At 36.6% G+C, this 21886-nt stretch overlaps 2 protein-coding genes across 2 annotated transcripts; both read left to right on the plus strand.

Annotated features, from left to right (window-relative positions):
* Nucleotides 1-1228: 1228 nt before the first annotated feature.
* LOC109095464 (venom prothrombin activator oscutarin-C non-catalytic subunit-like) lies at nucleotides 1229-14151 on the plus strand. Its single transcript, XM_042731551.1, has 25 exons — nucleotides 1229-1433; nucleotides 2375-2457; nucleotides 2584-2706; nucleotides 3121-3333; nucleotides 4523-4684; nucleotides 4766-4987; nucleotides 5149-5314; nucleotides 5397-5577; nucleotides 5698-5794; nucleotides 6503-6708; nucleotides 7283-7433; nucleotides 7515-7727; nucleotides 7848-10206; nucleotides 10328-10496; nucleotides 10600-10836; nucleotides 10976-11192; nucleotides 11412-11591; nucleotides 11670-11786; nucleotides 11877-11948; nucleotides 12024-12109; nucleotides 12202-12357; nucleotides 13188-13332; nucleotides 13433-13584; nucleotides 13675-13857; nucleotides 13964-14151. The coding sequence occupies exons 1-25, from the start codon at nucleotides 1291-1293 to the stop codon at nucleotides 14108-14110; spliced, it is 6180 nt and encodes a 2059-aa protein (XP_042587485.1). The 5' UTR covers nucleotides 1229-1290; the 3' UTR covers nucleotides 14111-14151.
* A 105-nt stretch (nucleotides 14152-14256) lies between these two features.
* Nucleotides 14257-21591, plus strand: LOC109095465 (G-protein coupled receptor 161). Its single transcript, XM_019109188.2, has 6 exons — nucleotides 14257-14837; nucleotides 15733-16141; nucleotides 17070-17788; nucleotides 17879-17986; nucleotides 19367-19486; nucleotides 20435-21591. Exons 2-6 carry the CDS (start codon nucleotides 15780-15782, stop codon nucleotides 20716-20718), a joined length of 1593 nt encoding a protein of 530 aa, XP_018964733.2. The 5' UTR covers nucleotides 14257-14837; nucleotides 15733-15779; the 3' UTR covers nucleotides 20719-21591.
* Nucleotides 21592-21886: the final 295 nt, after the last annotated feature.

The raw sequence follows: 21886 nt of genomic DNA on the forward strand, positions 1-21886 counted from the left end.
ATGCAAAACTGAATGTAAAAAAAACTGTTTGCTGGATAAGGAATAAACTGTTTGAATGTGGGCAGAAGAACAAGCTGTGTAAAGTTAGCCTACATTAAAAAAAGTTTAAGCATATATATTTTTAATATATATATATATATATATATATATATATATATATATATATATATATATATATATATATATATATATATATATATATATACATATACATAGACACACATAATTTAGGGTTGTAAATATAGTATTTTTAAGTATATGCTTATGTATGACTGAATAATTAAATGCTTTCTTTACAAATAACAATGCCTAAAATGAGCTGTTGTAAACATTTTCCAGTCACTTTTAACATTCTGTTAAATGCATGCTGTTTTACATTTTAAAGTGTGTTTAATGTTGTAGAGTATGTGATGTTTAATGCTAATTATATTGTTTAAAAGGTGTTTTCCTTACTTGTCTGGAGTTTGTTTCTCAGCATCTGTCTGGAAAATGTAATGAGGAAGGTTTGTTAGGAAATTCTAAGTAGAAGTCTTTGCCCAACAGACACTTCTAAGGGAAATGTGGTCATGAGTCACGCATGTGCAATATTACATAAATCTCAGTTTGTAATAACAAATGTTGTTTTTGTTTTTTTTATATAATTATATGACGGATGGTCTATAGCTATGGTAGAGGTAGCCAAGTGTTAAACAAGGTCCAGACTGTACCTTTTTATTCTTCAAATGCACAGATATTTACTCGCATAAACTTGTACACTGTAAACAAGCAATGTATGAAGAAACTATTCAAAGGAAATCATTGGGATTATCAGTAAATCCTTATAATGACATTTCTGTCTGGAGCAGAAAAGTGTAATGAAGACATTTCTTACAAACTGAAACCCATTTATTTCACATTTCATGATAATCACATTTAAAGTAATAGAATAACACTTAGGCTACATTAATGTTGGTGAAACATGCAGATCCTCGTATGATACTGACTAGCATGTGTTTCAGTGGAAAGGACTGAACTGGCAAATATGTAAATATGGTAACTTGGTGTTTTCAGTTCTTGCAAACAAAATATTTGCTCACAATAATGAAAAAGTGTTTTGAAAATGTTCAAAAAGCCTCAGAGTACTAATGACTAAAAAAGTTTCAGTTTTTTTGATAATGATAGGCCACTTCCCTCGAACACAGTGTTTAAACATGTGTGCAATAGCGAGGTGGGGGGAGATAAAGCTCACTGCCATTTCTCTGAAAGTTCACTTCAGAACAGACAGTTCTACCTGCAGTATCATTGTCAGATATGAAACTCTGCTCCTGGCCAGGGGCCCCTTACGGTTTGGCCATTCTGGCATTCCTGTGTAATTGTGCCACAGCTGTGGAGAGACGCTATTACATTGCAGCTGTTAATATTAACTGGGACTACACATCTGCCGGACAGCAAAGGTATGAAAAAAATCATTATTTCTTAGAATTTAAATTGATTCAGTTTGATTGTTTGCCTTTCACTTGTTTGGTTCTTGTATATCACAGATAAAGTCATTCACTATTGTAAAAATGTAACAAATAATTACTTATCTGTACTAAAACAGTTTATCAACTGACAAGCAATACCATTCAAAGAAAATATTTTAAATGTAATCAATTTCATGAGTAAGGAAACATGAGGACATGTGAAAAAAGTGACGTGACATTCAGCCAAGTATGGTGACCCATACTCAGAATTAGTGCTCTGCATTTAACCCATCCGAAGTGCACACACACAGAGCAGTGAACACACACACACACTGTGAACACACACCCGGAGCAGTGGGCAGCCATTTTATGCTGCGGCGCCCGGGGAGCAGTTGGGGGTTCGATGCCTTGCTCAAGGGCACCTAAGTCGTGGTATTGAAGGTGGAGAGAGAACTGTACATGCACTCCCCCCACCCACAATTCCTGCCGGCCCGAGACTCGAACTCACAACCCTTCGATTGGGAGTCCGACTCTCTAACCATTAGGCCACGACTCCCCCAAAGTTATGTGACAAAGTTATTTTATATGAAATACAAGCAACCCCAAATAAAACAAAATTTTAAACCAGCACCAAGAAACTACTGTAAAGTTTGTTAAAATAATATATAGTATACAGTATCTAAGACTAATTATGTCAAGACTTTATTCGCAATGTATAAATATTTCACCATGGTAATTGTAGTAAATTAAAACCAAAACAACAACAAAAACATTTTTTTTTTTCTTGAAATAAAATAAAATTAACTGAAACAAAATATTTCAAAACTTAAACTTATTTTTATTTTGGGAGTTGCTGTATGTGTTTTATATTTTTTTATTCATTAATTTTTTTGCTCATCTAAGAGATGTATTTATTGATGGTTGTATTCCAGGACTGGACCGTCATATAAAAAGGTTGTTTACAGGGAGTATAATGAGGGATTCACACAGGCTAAAACACATCCCTTGTCCTCAGGTATTTTGAATTCTAAAGATGATGTCTTTGTTTCAACATTAAAATCCATACGTCATTATGCATAAGTCATTTACATTACAGTTACATTAACTTTTAAATCATGATTATTTGAAACTAATGTTCTAGGGTTACTTGGACCGACACTGCGGGGACAAGAGGGCGACACAATCATTGTCACGTTCAAGAACATGGCAGATCATCCCTGCAGCCTCCACCCACATGGCATTGCTTACGGGAAGCAGTCAGAGGGTGTGTGTGCTGATGTGGTTGCGGTAACAGTATGAGTGACGCAAGAGAATTGTAACATACAGCACACTAGTAAAAAAGTAAAAAATAGCCAGTGTGCTATGAAATAACAGACAGATACATTTCTAGAGGAATGTTGTTTAGAGGACATTATGGATTATTTTAGTGCTCATCATTTAGCTGAGTAAACACTTTGCGTAACACAAACATCTGTGTTTGATTTCTTTGGAAATATTAACCCAAGATACAAATTAACCACAGGCTGTACCTAAGTCCAAAGCAGTGAGTCTCTGATAAATATTTACAGATACACTATCCTCATTTTTTCTAAACGCAAAACCCTATGGATGTTGGTTTTATTCTAATAAACACCATCTGAAGCTGCATCCTTCTCACACTGCTAACATTCCCATTTAGGATCTTTATACTTTGACAACACGTCACTCTGTGAGAAAGAAGATGATGTAATTTTACCCGGCAAAGAGCACACATACCAATGGGAGGTGACGTCTGAGGTGACCCCTACGGCTGCGGACCCCCCATGCATCACCTACACATACCTTTCCCACTTTGACATTGTCAAGGACTACAATACAGGGTTAATAGGCCCAATGTTGATCTGCAAGAAAGGTATGTGAAGCTTAGATGGGTTAAGATGCCCACCTTTAATTTTCCTCTTGACCACTAAATCTCATCTCAACACATTTACTGAATGGATATGCTCTTATTTATTATGACACTTCATGTGAACACCAACATATGAGATCTTTATTTTTTATTATTTAGTTATTTACATTGGATTATACTAATCTTTTAATTTATTTTTAATGCTGCTGGGTAGATTACTTACAAATTGTTGTCTGTTACTGATTCCAAATCACATGACAAAAATTGTAGTGAGTAAAGTAATCCATTACATTACACATTTTAGGTAATATAATCTGACTACTTTTTGATTACTTTTAGATTACTTTTGACCTCATCTCAATGAACTCAATTTTCATATTGATTTAAATAGGATAATCTTGTACCATATCGATATAAAAATACAAAGAGTAAGAAAATATATTCATTTTGTTAATTAATAACATGAAGTGCATTGAATATTACATTACTGTATGTCAATGTTTCCCAAACTGGGGTTCATAAAGGAACTGCAGGGTGTTTGTGAGTTTAATGAAAAGCTAATAATGAATAAAATTATGAAATAAAGCATTTAAAAATAACATAAATCAAAATAAAACACTTACTAAAAAATTTTTATATATATTTTTTTTTTTACCTGCATGTCATGCGACCATTAACTAATGTCAGAGAGCCTTAAACATGCAAATGTGATATTCTAAGTAAAAGTACTTTTTGGAATCTGATTGTAATCCAGATTATACTAGTTACTACCCAGCATTATTTGTTACTGGGGGATTTGTAGATATAATTTATTTACAGTAGATTTCTACAGTAACATATTTAACATTATTTAAGTGAATTTGGCTAAAAGGCTGCCAGTATGTGGGTATGAACATTTTTTAAATATAGGCTTTAAAATGAAAAAAAGTGGATTTAAAGTGGACCTAAAAACTAATTATTCAATAAAAAATGCAGATGTGTTTATTTATTTACCTTTATAAAATAATACACTGAATGACGCATCATTATCATGTACATGCTGAACTCATGTTACAGTGTAGTACTGTTAATTTACACCATTCTTATGGGACTTCTTTCCCCAGCTTACCCTATACAGTTTGAGTTTCCCAGAAATTACGCAACAATAAACAGCTCTGTTTGTCCAGACAATTAATGTGTCTTTATCCCACAGGCTCCCTAGACGACTCCGGAAATCAGCTTCATTTCCATCAGGAGGCTGTGCTGTTGTTTGGAGTGTTTGATGAGAACAAGAGCTGGTACAGCACCGGGGGCCCTGAACAGGCACACAAAGTGAAATACACTATAAATGGCTACACAAATGGCTCTGTACCAGGTCGGTTTGATATTTTTCACACATAACATATCATTTCTGCAAATCTACTGAGGTGTAAAACTCATCATTGTCATCCTCCAGATTTGGACATCTGTGCCCACTCCAAAGTCAGCTGGCACCTGCTGGGAATGAGCTCTGAGCCAGAGCTCTTCTCTGTACACTTCAATGGGCAAGCCCTGGTGCATGATGGCCACAAAACCTCATCTGTTGGCATCATTAGTGGAACTGCCACCAGTGCCAGTATGAATGGTATCCACCCCGGCCGCTGGCTTATTTCTTCTCACATTAGCAGGCACTTGGAAGGTAAAAACTGCCAGAGAAACCACAAGATTTCATGAATTATTTATTTAAAACATCAGTATATACAGTCTCTACTTCATAGCTTTGTAGAATCACTATTAATGCTGACAGTTTGTACTTTATAAAAGTGATTACAGTGCCATATGTTGATGTCATATTTGCAGCTGGTTTGCATGGATACTTTAATATCAAGACGTGTGATGAGTACACAGCACCAAAAAGGCGGCTTACCATCCAACAGAAACAAGAAAGCCAAGTGTGGACCTACTACATAGCAGCAGAAGAGGTCATCTGGGATTATGCTCCAAATATGCCAGAAAACATGGATGGGTAAGTGTACTGTGATTCATCAATAGGACATGCCTTTGTGTGAGATCCATTCTAATGGTTTATCTCACTTTTATCCACTCAGGGATTTCCGTTCAAAATATTTAAAGCAGGGGCCTCAGCGAATAGGTAAAAAATATAAAAAAGCAGTATTTACTCAGTATAAAGATGGCACGTTTAAAGAGAGAGCAGAAGATAAGCAGAGAAAGAAAGAGCTTGGGATTCTGGGGCCAGTGATAAGAGCTCAAATCAGAGATGTCATAAAGGTATAAAGCTTCTCACATGATCACCACTCTAATCATTACTATTTTATTTTATTTTTGGGTTAAGAATATATTTAATGTTTCTGGTCAGGATACATGATGATTGTGATGTTGTTTCTATAGATTGTCTTTAAAAACAAAGCAACACGTCCGTACAGTATCTATCCTCATGGACTGACCATTGATAAAGCAGCAGAAGGAGCCAGTTATCCTGCAGAAGGTTTGTTTGATATCTATGAATTTATAGTCATCAATTCTACACTATACATGCATAAAATGTATATATGCATCTTTATTTAAATCAGCAGAGAAAATTATGAGAAGATATCCAGTATGTGCTGATGACATCTCTAATAGGGCTGCACAATGTATTGGAATAAAACTGAAGACACTTAAATGGCTTAGTGTGATTAACAAATCACGAAGGCTGCAATATACATGTTGCATGCTTCAGTATGAAGCACACTGTGCTCATGATCTGGTATTTGTTTCAGCATCTCAAAGCGGTTTGTTTCGTTTACGGTGACCCAAGCTGCTCTGATACGCTAAAAACAAACAGTTAGAAAATGCGTATTTATTGAAATCAAAGCCTCTGTGATTTGATAATTGCAAACCACAAAAATAAATGCTAGATGGTTTAATGATTATTTAATGATGAGCTTTTTCAATTATTTTTATTTGCTATACAAATGCATTAAATATTTTTTTAAATATAGCTATTCAATGCATCTGGTGAAAAACTGAATGTACAATATAGATCCCAGTAAAATACAAAATAACACAATCTCAGTTTTTTCCAATGTCATGCAGCCCTAATCTCTAAAATTCTTTATCAATGAAAAGATACCTGTAAAATCATAAAATCCCAAAAGTAAGCATGACTGATACGAGAACATGTGTTTAAATAAAATTGCTGTTCATTTGAAAGGGAACCAGACACATGGGATTCAACCAGGTGAGAATTACACATATACATGGAGTGTGTCTGAGGAAGATACACCAACGGACAGTGACCCCAGATGTCTGACCAGGATGTACCACAGTGCAGTGGACACTCCTCGAGACATTGCTTCTGGTCTTGTGGGTCCTCTTCTCATCTGTAAGAGCCAGTCCCTCAACAAAAAGAATGTCCAGGTAACTGCTTTCTATTTGGAAAATACAGTATTAGGCCACTGAGTGAGAGTGATTGAAATGAATCTAATGAATCATTTCAATACAATATCACTGTTTAAAGCACTGAAACACCCTTTCCTGGAAGGCCGTTTCAAACAGTAGGCAGCAAAGTAATTGTGCCCTATATGCTACCTTTTTGCACAAAATATAGGGCAGCATTGTATGTATCCTTCACAGATAAGGCAAAACTGAGAAAAATTAAATCCAGCACAGCAGAAATGATAAATACAACTACATGGATTGCATTACTGAATCAAAAATGCATCTATTAATGTTATTTCACACAACTGTACATGCTATTTTAACCAATATTTGAGTGGTAAATGCATTTTATGTGCTTAAAGTTTCACAATATTATCTTAGTGACAAGCCAACATCAAAATGTGAGCAACACTTAATGGAGTTGCCATTTTTGTACAGTGTTTTGAATAACTTAACCATGAAGTGTGACTGTATGATGGTTAACATGCTGCCTACAGTAAATAGAAAAGCAGCTCACTTAGTTTTGGATACTGAAAGCATTTCTCTTTTTTAGCTGAAAGCAGACAAAGAACAGCATGCCATGTTTACTGTTTTTGATGAGAACAAGAGCTGGTACCATGATGAGAACATTAACACATACTGCAGTGACCCCAGAAGAGTTAAAAGAGATGATCCAGAGTTTTACAAATCCAACGTTATGCACAGTGAGTGATTTTCTGATATTTATCATATTAGTGTTGTTGATTCATATTTGGTACATGTATTTATTGCATCAACTTTTGCAGCAATCAATGGTTATGTATATGAAAGTGGCCAAGAATTGGGATTTTGTAATGGTGAAATCGTGACCTGGCATGTATCAAGTGTTGGTGAACAAGATTACATCCAGACTGCCACTTTTTATGGCCATACATTTGAGCTAAAAAACAGAGAAGAGGATATGCTCAGTCTATTTCCCATGACTGGTGAAACTATCACTATGAACATGCTTAATATAGGTGAGTATCCAAATGATTTATAATGGATTTAATTTCATTTTAAGACATGGTTACTGACTATACAAAGCAATATATCTAACAAAATCTATGAATTTAAACTCAGCATTCTTCACCTTATAGGTATTTGGCTTTTAGCATCACTGAACTCTCATGATTCCACTAAAGGGATGAGAGTGAAATTCAAGGACCTTGAATGCTTCAGAGATTACGTAATGGAGTATGATTATGAATCAGAAAAATTCACTGTATGGAAACCTGCGTCCATCAGTGATATTAAGAAAGAGGAACCAAAACAAACAAACCCTACCATGGTTGACGAGGACACCGATAACTATGCAGAACAATTTGGCTTGAGGACGTTCAAAAACGTTAGCGATGACTTTGAGCATATTGACCTTTCGATACTAGATTTTGACGATGGTTTTTTGCCGACTATTGAGGCAAAAGCCCCGGCCCCAAGTGATGAGTTGGACAAATCACACAATGCTATATTTGGATCTTTAAATCAGATTCATGGTTTATCAGCTAAGGAGGCTGGTTTGGAGAAGAGAAAATCTTCAAATAAAGTCTTGAATGAAAGCACAGAAGAGCCATTGCTAGACATGACAAGCATTTTTGATTCCAAACCAGAGGTCGTGTCAAACAATGACACGGACAGTATTAGTTCACATTTTCCAGTTGTAGAAAGAAAGGTCGGCAGTGCATCGACAAAGTCAGTGAATGAAATGGAAAGTGTCTCCACAAATGTTACTCTGGATATTGAAATAAATACCAACACAGTAGAAAACGACAGTTCATCATTGGAGACAGACAGTGTCTCTGCTTATACTACTCATGAAGAAAATGTCAGTTCATCATTGGAGACAGCCAGTGTCTCTGTGAATACTACTCAAGAAGAAAATGTCAGTTCATCATTGGAGACAGACAGTGTCTCTGTGAATACTACTCATGAAGAAAATGTCAGTTCATCATTAGAGGCAGACAGTGTCTCTGTGAATACTACTCATTCTCCAGTAATTGAAACCAACATCACCCATACAATGAATGAAACACACATTTTCCCCACTAATACCAGTATCACTTCATCTGATGCTCCAGTTGGTGACAGAAACATTACCATGGAAGGTGACAGTCCATCTCTAAATTCTTCTGAATCAAACATAATGCTTTCAAACCAAACCTTAGTCAACAAAACAGTAATTCAAGAAGAGGCAAACACTAAAAATAACACTGACTTAGCGGATGGTGACCGTGATAGTTCGGGTCACGTCTTCATATACCATGTGCCTATTCCTGATTCTCTCTCCAACAGCTCAGAGACACAAACTGAGGAGGATTTTGTGCTTCTGAATGGTGGTCTTCCCTCTGAAGTTTTAACAGATTATAAGACTGTAGAAGAATATAATGTCTCACCAATGGACATGTCTGAGGAGATTGGTGAATTAACTGAAAACACAACAAGGATTCAAGAACTCAACAGCACAAAGGTGAATTACACCGGTGAGATGTTTTCACAGATAAATTCTGAAACTGAGAGCATTTTTAATCTCAGTTTGTCTTCACCTTTGAGAAACGGCACTTTGCAAAGCAACGAGTCTGAATCTTCAAATGCAACTTTGTCTGATTTCAGTCTCGACCTTGAATCTGAAATAACAGAGAACAGAACATCACCCACTAATGTTACTACAAAATCTCACAGTGAAATTTTGAGAAATGCATCAGAGCTCTTTTCTTCAGACAGTACAGAGAATATGTCCTTCTCTCTTGGCCCTTTCAATGTTTCATCCACGAAAAACGGTTTAGAAAGTGAAAGCGAAGAGGAAGTAGTCATCTATCTGAAGAACAATCACAGCGAGGCCATACTCACATCTCATCTCGATCCAAAAGAAGAGCACTGGGGTTATGATGGCAACCATGAACTGGTTCATATGGAAATCCCAGATCACATGAACAAATACATCTCAGACAAGTCTGCAGCAAATTCAAATAAACCAAAGACTGAAAAGAAAAAAAAAGTAGTTCACCAGAGGGTAAAGCCGAGAAAGGGATATGGCATGAAGACGAAGAAAAGGAAAGAGTATAAGCCACAGCCACGTTCTGATGTTTCTCCAAAGGGTTTTTCTCCAAGAGGTTTTGGACCTTCTGGGTTGACCCCAAGGGGAAGCAGACCTATCTCTAGCGAGGACGAACTAATGGGGAAATCCATTGTCATAGGAGTGCCAAGACGCGATTTCAATGATTATGAGTTATATGTTCCCAAAAATGAGCAGAGTGAAGATCTTGATGGTATGGTTGCTCACACAGAAGAATATGAATATGTAGAGTACAAAGACCCTTATAGCAGAACAGCAGATGTTCAAAGCCCAGCGCTTGATGTAACATCCCAGCATTTCTTAAAAATGGCTGGAGACAAGAATACTAGAACTTTTTTCATCTCAGTTGAAGAGGAAGAATGGGATTATGCTGGCTATGGGCAGAGGTACTGTTGGCATCATGTATTTCAAATAATCCACATTTTGCATTTCTAGAAACAAAAAGCATGAATATATGAATCTAAAAGAGTATAACCCATTTGTGAAATCACTTTTATGTTTGCAAAGGAGGGTTGATAAATCATCTCAAAACGAGAGGACCACGTCATTCAAAAAAGCGGTGTTCAGAAAGTACCTGGACAGCACCTTTAGTATCCGAGACATCCGAGGGGAAATGGATGAACACCTGGGAATTCTGGGTCCGGTCATTAAAGCTGAAGTTGATCAGACTGTTATGGTAGACCACTGAATATGTGAACATACTTTTGCACAAATGAAAATTAGAAGCAAATCAACATAAACAAAAACATAAAGAATTACATTCCTGTTTTCCGTGCTAGGTATTTTTCAGGAATCTTGCCAGCCGTCCATACTCTTTGCATGCAAATGGAGTAAAGTATTTAAAACAAATGGAAGGCCTGAGTTACGATGATCAGTCACCGTACTGGTACAAACAGGACGATGCCGTACAACCCAACAGCACCTTCATCTACATGTGGACTATAAATTCCAAATCTGGGCCTCAAAATAACGAATCTGACTGTCGAACGTGGACTTACTACTCCGCAGTGAATCCGGTAAGCACGAATGCTTCTTAATTTTCCACTTAACTAAAGATTGCTGCATGAGGGCTGTCCATAACTCAATTTGAATACAAACAGGTGCCAAATAACTATTATTAATTTTGACTTACAATGAAATTCTTTTCTTACATAGGAGAGAGATATAAACTCTGGGCTGATTGGACCGCTTCTGGTGTGCAGGAAGGGTACACTGGATCAAAAGCCTCTGGGCAGAAGAGAGTTTGTCCTGCTCTTTATGACGTTTGATGAGAGTAAGAGCTGGTACTACGAGGAGAATCGGGAGAGGATTGAAAGGAAAAACAAAAGAGCAGTCATGGATCCAAATTTTAAAAATAATTTAAAGTTTGACGGTAAGAAAACTGTTTATCTTCAGCTTTTTTTTATCTCCATTATTTTAATTGTAATGGGGTATTTATACTACAGTCTTTATCACTGGATTACTACTAAATAAATTGAAGCAAGTATTGAGATAATTAAAAATATTGCTTTACATAAACTTACTTGACAAATTTTTATATATATATATATATATATTTTTTTTTTTTTTTTTTTTTTTTTTTTTTTGTCAGCTATCAATGGTATTATCTACAGTCTCAAAGGATTGCGAATGTACACAAACCAGCTAGCGAAGTGGCATCTGATCAACATGGGCTCTCCTAAAGACCTCCACAGTGTCCATTTCCATGGTCAAACATTCATAAATAAGGAGTTAAAGGACCACCGTCAGGGTGTTTACCCACTTTTACCAGGTGTGTAGGGGTGTTAGAAGATATTTACTTACCTAGATGATCTAGAAAGGCCATTCACACTCAGATCCCATCATTTAGGTGGATTTGCCACACTGGAAATGTTGCCTTCAAAGCCTGGTCTCTGGCAGCTGGAGTCTGAAGTTGGACTCTCACAGCAGAGGGGAATGCAGACGTTATTCCTTGTGTTAGATAACGGTATCATATACAGTAATTTATCATGCTGATCTTATTACAAGAAAACAATTGATTCTGCCAGGTCTTAAAATCTTACCTGGTCTGTTGCAGTCTGTGATCATCCTCTTGGTGTCATCTCTGGAACTGTGAAAGATGAACACATGTCAGCATCTGACTCTAGAGGTAAGATTTGAAAGTATAACTTTTCATGTTGTATAGTCAGGGTTACATTATTAACACATTTAAAACTGTTTTTAGGACAATGGTATCCTCATTTGGCCAGACTACATAATACAGGGAAATACAATGCATGGAGTACAACAAAGAGAGGACAGCACATTCAGGTAACCACTCATAATGGTGTGCAGACAATTAGCCCATAAATAAAGAAATACTAATGACTAGTTACTTGAAGAGGCTGTATCCTGTATTCCAGGTGGACTTCCAGAGGCCGGTAGTGATTAGTAAAGTTGCCACACAGGGAGCCAAGCAATTCTTATCACATAATTTTGTGCTGAACTACACCATTTCCTACAGCACTGACAAAAAGAAGTGGACTTTCTACAAGGGAGACAGCGATACCGTCAGAAAGGCAAGTGACTATTTCTGTGTGGTTATAAAGTGAATGTACATTTCAGCATAAGGATCTGTTCACAACGTTCCACTGCACCGCATTTTAGTTGTTTTTCTTTTGTAAACATGCAAAGACCAATGCAATGGTTCTCAAACAGGGGGCTTCAGCAAACTTGCCTTAAGACAACTTCAAATTATTTAAAATAATAAATAAAACAACTAAAAACCAAGATATTTATCATTTTAATTTACCTCCTCAACAACAGTTTGCTTCCTTTGACGAACCAGTATTCCCACAGTCTTAATAAAACCCAGACTGCCTGTTTAATGTAGTGTTATTTCTAGACCTGGTACAAAGTAATGTAAACTCATAAAATCTAACACCATGGGCATTTGTATGATGAATATACATTACATTTACTAGTTATATCAAGATCTGAAAAAAAATTGGGGGAACAGATTGCAAATAAAAATATTCTTAATCCTTATTCAGTAAATCACAAACAACCTTAAGAGTCAAGAAAAACATGCATCTACTAAAATGTACGATATCCTGAAATTGTATTATTTTAATTATACTTATTTTAGTTTAATTTACAGAATCGGGAAGTGACCATTGATTAAAATAGGTTTTGAATCCAAAACTATGGCTGGGGGGCATTTGAACATTGGTGTGGACATTGGTTGAGAAGCACTGCACTGCTAGACTGACGTCTTTATGTACCAAGACACTGCATTAAATTAATTGATTAAATGTGCCTAGGGATTTTTTATTCTTTTTAAACAAAAGCAAAACATTCTGTGTGAACAGCCCATAAGATCTGCACTGTGTTTTCCAATGCCCAACAGACTTTTGAAGGAAACAGCGAAGCTTATGACACGAAGGAGAATATATTTTTCCCACCTCTGATTGGTCGATATGTGAGGCTGTATCCTTTACATTCTTACAACTACCCAACTGTCCGTTTGGAGTACTATGGTTGTGAACTTGATGGTATGGACAAAAATTGTACAGATCTTGTTTTCTCATACTGCCTTATAAGACACAATAAAGTTCAGTTCCATTGCACTAATTCTCCTCATTGTGCTGGCAGGTTGCTCTGTGCCATTGGGAATGGAAAGTGGCCTCATTAAAGATGCTCAAATCACTGCCAGTTCTGTGGCCTCCAATTGGTACTCTGGCCAGTGGCATCCTTGGTATGCACGCTTAAATAAATTAGGGACCGTCAATGCATGGCAAGCCAAGGTAACTAAGATATACCTCATAAATGAAACCCTTAAAGGTATTTACTACACTTCAAACCTCAAACCTCAATAAACTGTTTGCAATTTACAGAACAATGACATGCAGCCATGGATCCAGGTGGAACTCAAGGACATAAAGAAGATAACTGGAATTATAACACAGGGGGCCAAGTCATTTGGCAATGAGATGTTTGTGACAGCATATACTCTGGAGTATAGTGAAGACAGCAAGAGATGGACAAAGTACACGGAAGATGAGGACTATGAACAAAAGGTAAGTGGTCTCACTTTTCGTGATTAGAACAAGTTTCTGAACACATCTAACCACAGTGTTTTATGTCTTAAGATTTAGAAAAAAGTGTTTTCTTTTATTTTCACAGACATTTCGAGGCAACACAGATAACAATGGCCAAGTAAAGAACTACATCTACCCGCCAATATTTTCCAAATTCATCCGGATTATCCCCAAACAATGGCAGAAGTCCATCACTATGAGGATTGAGCTGCTTGGTTGTGATTTTGAATAAACACTGTGCTTTAAATCATATGACAATAGTTTTTACTTTATGTGTTGTAATTAAATATATTTAACAAATAAATGCTGAATCTTTTTTTTTAAGCGCATCTAAATAACTTAATTCAATATTTCCCAAAATATGAGGTGGATGAATGCAGAAATTTTTTTATGTGCTTAGGTAATATTAGATAGACAGACAGACAGACAGACAGATAAATAGTTTTCGTCAAATAGTTTTGCTGTTGTTTTAAGCATAGCTAAATCTAACTATTAATTTTAACATGTGTAGATATTTTTGGTGGAACACAGACATTAAAAAAAACTTACAAAACGATTTTTTGCAAATATTATTCCCCATGAGAACATTGCAGAGTAGACTAGTAGTCGGAGAGAGTGAGACCCTCTGGACTGTCTGCAGTCGAGATGGAGGGAAGTTTTCAAAAGGATTTCCGACGCCATTGTGACGTCAGCAGCTCCTCTTTATTCACCGCCGCCGCAGCAGCCGCAACAAATGAACATCCCTGGATCATTTAATACTTTGTAACTGCGTTGAAACTTTGAGCATGCGTCTCCGGAATGCGTTTTTGTTCGGCGAAAGCGTGAGAAAACAAACTCAGCATCTTGCAGGAGGTGAGAAAGTTTTTGGATTAAAGTTAGTCGTCGCAGACTAACAAAGCCAGCCGGAGAAAGTTACTAGTGCTGGACTACAGAGGGATCTCGCCTGGCCTGGAAAACTGGTACGTTATCCTTGCATCTAGTATTGCAATATGATAAACTATGCAATTTTGAATCGAAATGGACGGAAACACATTTTTGTGCAATGCAAAATATCGCTGTTGTTGGAAGAATAGAGAAAGAATCTGCGTGCGCTTCGCACTCTCCGCTAGCTGTGGGTTTTAACATTGCTGTGCTGTGGTTTTTCTTTGGACGTGCATCATGGTGAACGATTTATTGAAGAGGCATGACAGATGATCCACATCCAGTGGCCCAAAACGCATTTGGATGCTTAAACTGCACATAAACTATATGAAATTCATTGCATTCGATTTTAACTTAAATGCGTCTACAGTAAGTTTTTACTTATGTGCTATATTTGCCTAAAGAGTGCTATTTTGAGTATTGTTATAATAATGCTAAGAGTATAATTTTTTCTTATGTATTTGTCTGATGCGGTGATGCATATTAAGTGTGGCTTAAGTGTCTGAACATTTGCTCTGATTTGTTTTGTTTTTTATTGTTATTGTCATTGTTTTTATATTTTGTATGATGACTTATGATTGTATTGTAAACGCAATGTTGTCTGCAGTAAAGCTCGCATATTTTGTGTGCACATAGTTGTGAATCATGTTTAATTTTACATCCTGTGATGCTAAATTTTTAGAAGTCTTACTTAAAATATAAGCACAGTCTCTTCAGACTACAGACCAGTTATTAACAAACAGCGTATTGTAAGAATGTGCGTAATCCACATTTGCACAATGTATTGTACAAACAAAATCAGCTTTACAGCTTTGTAGTGCTTTACAGGACACCCTTGAATGAACCCACCACACCAGATCATTTCTTCATCTTGTAGCATTCAGATGTCCCAGACAGCTTTTATCAGACTGCATTTCCTCTCATATCTTTTAGTTTGTCAACATGTCTGTCCAGTCCTGGGTACCCAGCAGCCTCCCATAATGAACAGCTCTAAGAATGGGACAACGGTGGCCAACTCCACTCATGGCCTGGACGATGACGGGCTCGTGGTCCTGGAGTCTGTCTCTATCATCATCATAGCCATACTGGCATGTCTGGGGAATCTGGTTATTGTGGTGACCCTATATAAGAAGCCCTACTTACTGACACCCAGTAACAAGTTTGTCTTCAGCCTGACTTTCTCCAATTTGCTGCTGTCTGTCCTAACGCTGCCCTTTGTTGCGGCCAGCTCGGTGCGTCGGGATTGGATGTTCGGAGTGGTCTGGTGTAACTTCACAGCACTGCTCCATCTACTTGTCAGCTCATCCAGCATGCTTACACTGGGAGCCATTGCCATTGACAGGTCAGTCGTTATGTAAGCATATCCTACAGTTTGAGGAATCCTTGTAAATAAGGGTTCATAGGAGTGTTTATGATAAAGAAAAGGAACAAACGTATAGTGTCAAAGTTTAAATTTAATGAGTCTAAAAAGTGATTACATTTTCCTTACAACTTATACATGCAAGTGTATAGATCGTAATATTGTTTTAAATTTTTTTACAAATATGAATAATTTATTCATAATGTAATAAGTAATAAATATAATTTATGAAAGTCACACCACATGACATTTTACAGCCTGGTCTAACCTTGCCTTGTCGATATATTTTTTTTTACAATATTAGCTAGATATTTTAAAAGAGTAACTGACCTTGACAAGGTCATAAAGGTTTGCACTGGTCCTCTCTGTCATAATTTCTTGTTTTAATTTTTTCAGTATTTGGGTTGGACTGTGTGAGTCTGAATTGATGGACAAACTTTACTTTAAACATTAATAGAAAATCCAATACAGAAATTAAAAAGAATGTATCTATGAATTGCATTTTATGTGTTTTTAAATAAATTCATAGACAGACAGATACAAAAAGTTAGTGTCATGTCAGTCAATTTTTGAATTATTATGAAATCTCAAATTTAAGTTAATTTAAGAACAATTTTTGGCAAAACTGTTTTTGACTGCTGTAATCAATGGCCACACTGTAGTTCACCATGACATTTATGTCCAGTCTTGCTTGAACAGATCCACTGTTTTTATGAACAAGATGCACACTGAAAAATACCAGACCTATTTAGCTTTATCAATACACAAACCTAGAATCCACACACTACTTTATTTCTGGCAGCTTGAGAGTCTTAGAGACCCCCTTGTCTTTCCATTGGCTACTCATGTGTCTCTCATGAGGGAATGATTGAAGTGTATCTGTTTTATATAAATGTCTTTCTAATTCTAGGTACTACGCTGTTTTATATCCCATGATCTATCCCATGAAAATCACGGGAAATCGAGCTGTGGTCGTCATCGTTTATGTGTGGCTCCACTCCCTGGTTGGATGCCTGCCGCCACTTTTCGGTTGGTCCACCTTTGAGTTTGACCGCTTCAAGTGGACCTGTACAGTGGCTTGGCACAAGGAGATCAGCTATACTGCCTTCTGGGTTACGTGGTGCTGTCTTCTGCCACTGGCGGCCATGCTGATCTGCTATGGCGTCATCTTCCGCGTGGCCCGCATCAAAGCTCGCAAGGTTTACTGCGGAAGTGTGGTGGTGCCTCAAGAGGAGTCCAGTTCTCAGAAGAATGGTCGCAAGAACTCCAATACTTCCACATCTTCTAGCGGAAGTCGCAAGAGCCTGGTCTACTCTGGGAGCCAATGCAAGGCCTTGGTCACCATTCTGGTGGTTCTGGGGACGTTTCTGACCACTTGGGGTCCATATGTGGTAGTTATCAGCACTGAAGCACTGTGGGGTAAAGACAGTGTTTCTTCACAGATGGAGACACTGGTCTCCTGGCTGTCTTTCACCAGTGCCGTGTGTCATCCACTTATTTATGGGCTGTGGAATAAGACTGTACGTAAGGAGCTGTTGGGCATGTGCTTTGGCGACCGCTACTACAGAGAGTCTTTTGTTATACGGCACCGGACCTCTCGTCTCTTTAGCATCTCTAACCGGATAACGGGTGAGGCTGCTGCTGCTGTCCTTTTTATCCTGTGATTCTTTGTAATCTAATGTTTGTCTGAGATGTCTGAGGATCTTTGTTGTTTGACAGATTTGGGAATGTCTCCTCACCTGACGGCCATGTTAGTGGGTGGTGGGCAGATCCTGGGCCGTGGAAGCAGCACGGGAGACACTGGCTTCAGCTACACCCAGGACTCAGGTAGACCTTCTGCTTTTTATAACACATGTCAATTTAAAACAATTTAAGGAAATAATTCATCCAACAATGAAAGTTGTCATCCTTTACTTACCATCACATTGTCCCAAACCTGATGACTTCCTAGTTTCTTCTGTGAAACAAAAAAAGGAGGTATTTTAGCATAATGTCTTTAATGGACTATTCCTGTCAGTTTTAAAAAAGCACCATGTAAGTACCACAAAAATAGTCCATGCCACTTCTGAAGCCATACTAGATCAATTTTGTATGAGGAACAGGCCAAAATTCATGTCGCTATTCACTGAAAATCTTCTTTCGTTGTAGTTCTTAAATATCACTGTCACTTCTGCATGAACTGATGTGTTGCGTTCGGTTGTAAGTCATGCAAATATCATCCAAGGCCTTCAGTCAATAACAACCTAAATAACTTAAAGTCTGTTCCTCACACAAAATCAAATGGCTTTAGAAGACTCGTATAATAAATGAACGGTAAAAACATACTTTTGTGATACAGGTTTTTTGGTATTTTTATTTTTTTTCAATCATTTTTGAATCTCAATATCATCCATTGCCTCCAAGTTTTGTTTTCTGGAAGAGAACTGCACAAACATTTTATCTAAATAAAAATCTCCTTTTTTCTTTTTCTTGAAAAACATTAAAATGTATTTCGGTGAGGCTGAATAAATGGAGGCAATTTTTCATTTTTGACTGAACTTTGCCTTTAAAAGAATTATTAAAAACCCTTTTGGTTTTGTAATAATATCTTTTCTCGCAGGAATGCACAATATACTAGTTATCATTATCAGATGTTATTGGATATTTAACTGCATATGCTCTCTTCTCTCATTTTTACATTTGAATTTACCGTAATCTAATGCTTACTTAAAGTTGCTTTCTAAAAACACTATTAATTTAGTAACAGTTAAATGTAATTTTTTGCAAACCTCAATATAAACATCAATGTTTCATACTATACATTGTAATGGTGTGGTGGCTAAATTCACTTGTGTTTAAAATGACTGATTTCTTTTTGTTGTTTTAATTTGCATTGACAAAACTACATTTAATTTTAATATCATTGTTTATCAGTATAGGCCATGGTTTTAATACTGCTGCATCCTCACCTCTTTGAATACAAGGAAAGCAAACCGAATCGACCCCCACAGCTCTTAGCAGTCAGCAGAGGTGGTTTATTGGCTTGCAGACTGTTGTTATCAGGGTGTGCCATTTGAGGAAACACAGAGCCTATGAGTATCGCGTAACAGACAGACGGCACTGCTCAGCGGCTCTCCCACAGTGTCCAGACTGGTGTGGGTGGGTGGTGTTGAGCAGTGTTAAAACTGATATTTGATTGAAAGATGCCTGCTGTGATTTACCCTCTAGCTACAGACGTCATGCTGTTGGACAGCTACACCTCAGATCCCTCCCACTCTGCCCACTGTGCTGCCAATAAGAGGAGAAGTTCTGTCACTTTCGAAGACCAAGTGGATCAGATTCCTAAAGGTATTTAACATGTTCTTATTTTACATCTAATGCAAAAATGTCTTTGTTAGTTGCAGTACAAAACCAAGCAAATAGAAAGTGGCTCTACGAAATTTTATTTGGCACCAGTTCCATTAGGTTTAATATAATAAGTGCACTACTAATCAAAAGTTTTTTTTTTTTTTTTTTTTACAGAATTCTATGCTTAAGAAGCCTGAATTTATTTGATAAAAAATACAGTAATTTTTGTATTATTATTACAATTTAAAATAACTGTTTTATATTTTAATATGTTAAAATATAATTCAGCCCTGTGATGGCAAAGATGATTTTTCAGCAGCCATTACTCATTGTCACATGATCCTTCAGAAATCATTCTAATATGCTGATTTGGTGCTCAAGAAACATTTCTTATTATTATAAATGTTGAAAATGGCTGTTCTGCTTGATACTTCAAAAAATTAAAAACAGATACATTTTTTAGGGATCTTTGATAAAAAGAAAGTTAAAAAGAACAAAGATGTTACAAAAAGTATTCTGTTTCAAATCAGTGTAAAAGTCACTTTCGATCCATTTACTGCATCCTTGCGGAATAAAAGTATTTATTTCTTTAATGAAAATAAATCTTACATAAACAATACTATTCAAAAGTAAAAACTAAAAAGTTATAGTCACAGAAGTCTATGAGTGTTAACTTGAGATTAATGTGAAGAGCACTTAGTCTTTAACTGTTATGGCCATGTAATGATACATTTAAAGAAATGTAGACTTACAAATTAACATTTGTTCATACTAGTTTATGTCTAGAACAGTAGTCCCACCTTTAAGTTTTATACAGAAGAAACTTTATAATAATGATCTTGCTTCACTTATAAATGGCAGTTTTGCAAAATGAGTCATTTTTTGTGTTGATCATCAGCATGTTATAGAGCTTTGACAGAAAAGCATCTTAAAATTTCTTTTTCTCAGGTGACCCCTCGGTAGTCCAAGTCATGGCAGACATCCATAAGTCTTTGGACAGCTTTGCGTCTTCTCTGGCTAAGGCTATAGAGAATGATGCCAAGCTTCAACTCTTTGGGGAATGGAGTCAAATTCCAACAAGTCTGTTCACGGTACGAAACACACAGAGAGCTCCCCGTTACCTGGATGGACAGAGACTCAGGATGGAAAGCATCGATGAAGGAATAGTAAAAGATGATGAAGATGATGATAATGAAGAACATGAGGAAAAAATTGGTGACACTTCCATGTAGTTCTTTGACTCTGTAAATAGACCAGATTGTGTAATCTGTAGCTTTTAAAGGTACAAGGAACACATAAGATACATGTTTACATATATACAGTGATTTATGTGTCATTTATGTACTAGATCTGTCACTCACCAGAATAAGTTATGTTTTTGTAACATAAAAGTTATTGTAAAATCATGTACAGCCCTCATATATTGTCAGGTATTTTGCCTGTGTTGGGTACTGTGTGTATTATGTTTACTCTTTTCTTTTAAGGAAACTATAACCACTCCGTTTTATACGTCCTGACTGTTTGGAAGAATGATTATCCTACAGCTCCTCTCCACGGTTTTAAGTTCAGGTCTATTAATATATTCTATTATTATAAGTGCCACCAGGTTTATAGAAAATATACCAAATGTCTTTGGGGTTATATTGATGTGGCCAAAAAAAATATTTTTATCAGACATTGAATTAACATGTAAATGAGAGAGAGATACCGGGCATGATGAAAGGTAGAATACCTCTTAAAATGCTGTTTTATCCATACTTTGTGGTGGAAAATCTGATTAAAATGTTTTGACTGAATGTAATGGTGTGAAAAAGACACTGGTACAATTGCACTTGAAGATTTTGTTACGCTTGATCAGTGACTTCTCACATCTGTTTTTGTTCCTACTAGTTTTAGTATACTTTGAAAATGTACTCAATAAGGATTAATCATTCCTGTGGAATCTTCTTTTTTTTTGCATTATGTCAGTCAGTTATATACCAATATTAATAGGCCTCTTTGTCATTTGCAGCGCTGCTTCTGGCTGCACTATTTGTTTGTAAACCACAGCACATAATGTTTTTTTTTATTTGTACTGTGTTATTAAATTCTTTATGGGTACTCAACAAGCTTTCAGTCATGTTTTGTTTGAATCACAAACACATTTAATGTCTCTGGTACATGGATTGAAAAGGAACCGGAACTTAATCTGAAAATCTGTGGAAAACCACTTAAAGATGGCTTACATTCCTTAACTGTGCTGAATGAGGTTAGCATAGAATGGCACGCTATTAGACGAGGAGATATTTCATCTTAGCTTTTCCCAGCGATCACTAGTCACTTAGCAGAACGCTCAAGCCAACAGCTGCCACAACAAAGGCCATCTGTGCTGATAGGAGAGAGAAAAACACGACCTGCCAA

The sequence above is a fragment of the Cyprinus carpio genome, chromosome B9 (assembly GCF_018340385.1).
Source record: "Cyprinus carpio isolate SPL01 chromosome B9, ASM1834038v1, whole genome shotgun sequence".
NCBI classification, from domain to species: domain Eukaryota; kingdom Metazoa; phylum Chordata; class Actinopteri; order Cypriniformes; family Cyprinidae; genus Cyprinus; species Cyprinus carpio.

What these genes read in the sequence shown, in the direction of transcription:
- LOC109095464 (XM_042731551.1), top strand. Translation starts at nt 1,291, where the DNA reads ATGAAACTCTGCTCCTGGCCAGGGGCCCCTTACGGTTTGGCCATTCTG. An exon ending in TTACGGGAAGCAGTCAGAGG is followed by an intron (nt 2,707 to 3,120) that starts GTGTGTGTGCTG and finishes ATTCCCATTTAG; the next exon opens with GATCTTTATACTTTGACAAC. An exon ending in ACTACTCCGCAGTGAATCCG is followed by an intron (nt 10,837 to 10,975) that starts GTAAGCACGAAT and finishes TTTCTTACATAG; the next exon opens with GAGAGAGATATAAACTCTGG.
- LOC109095465 (XM_019109188.2), top strand. Translation starts at nt 15,780, where the DNA reads ATGAACAGCTCTAAGAATGGGACAACGGTGGCCAACTCCACTCATGGC. An exon ending in GGAGCCATTGCCATTGACAG is followed by an intron (nt 16,142 to 17,069) that starts GTCAGTCGTTAT and finishes TTCTAATTCTAG; the next exon opens with GTACTACGCTGTTTTATATC. An exon ending in AGTGGATCAGATTCCTAAAG is followed by an intron (nt 19,487 to 20,434) that starts GTATTTAACATG and finishes TCTTTTTCTCAG; the next exon opens with GTGACCCCTCGGTAGTCCAA.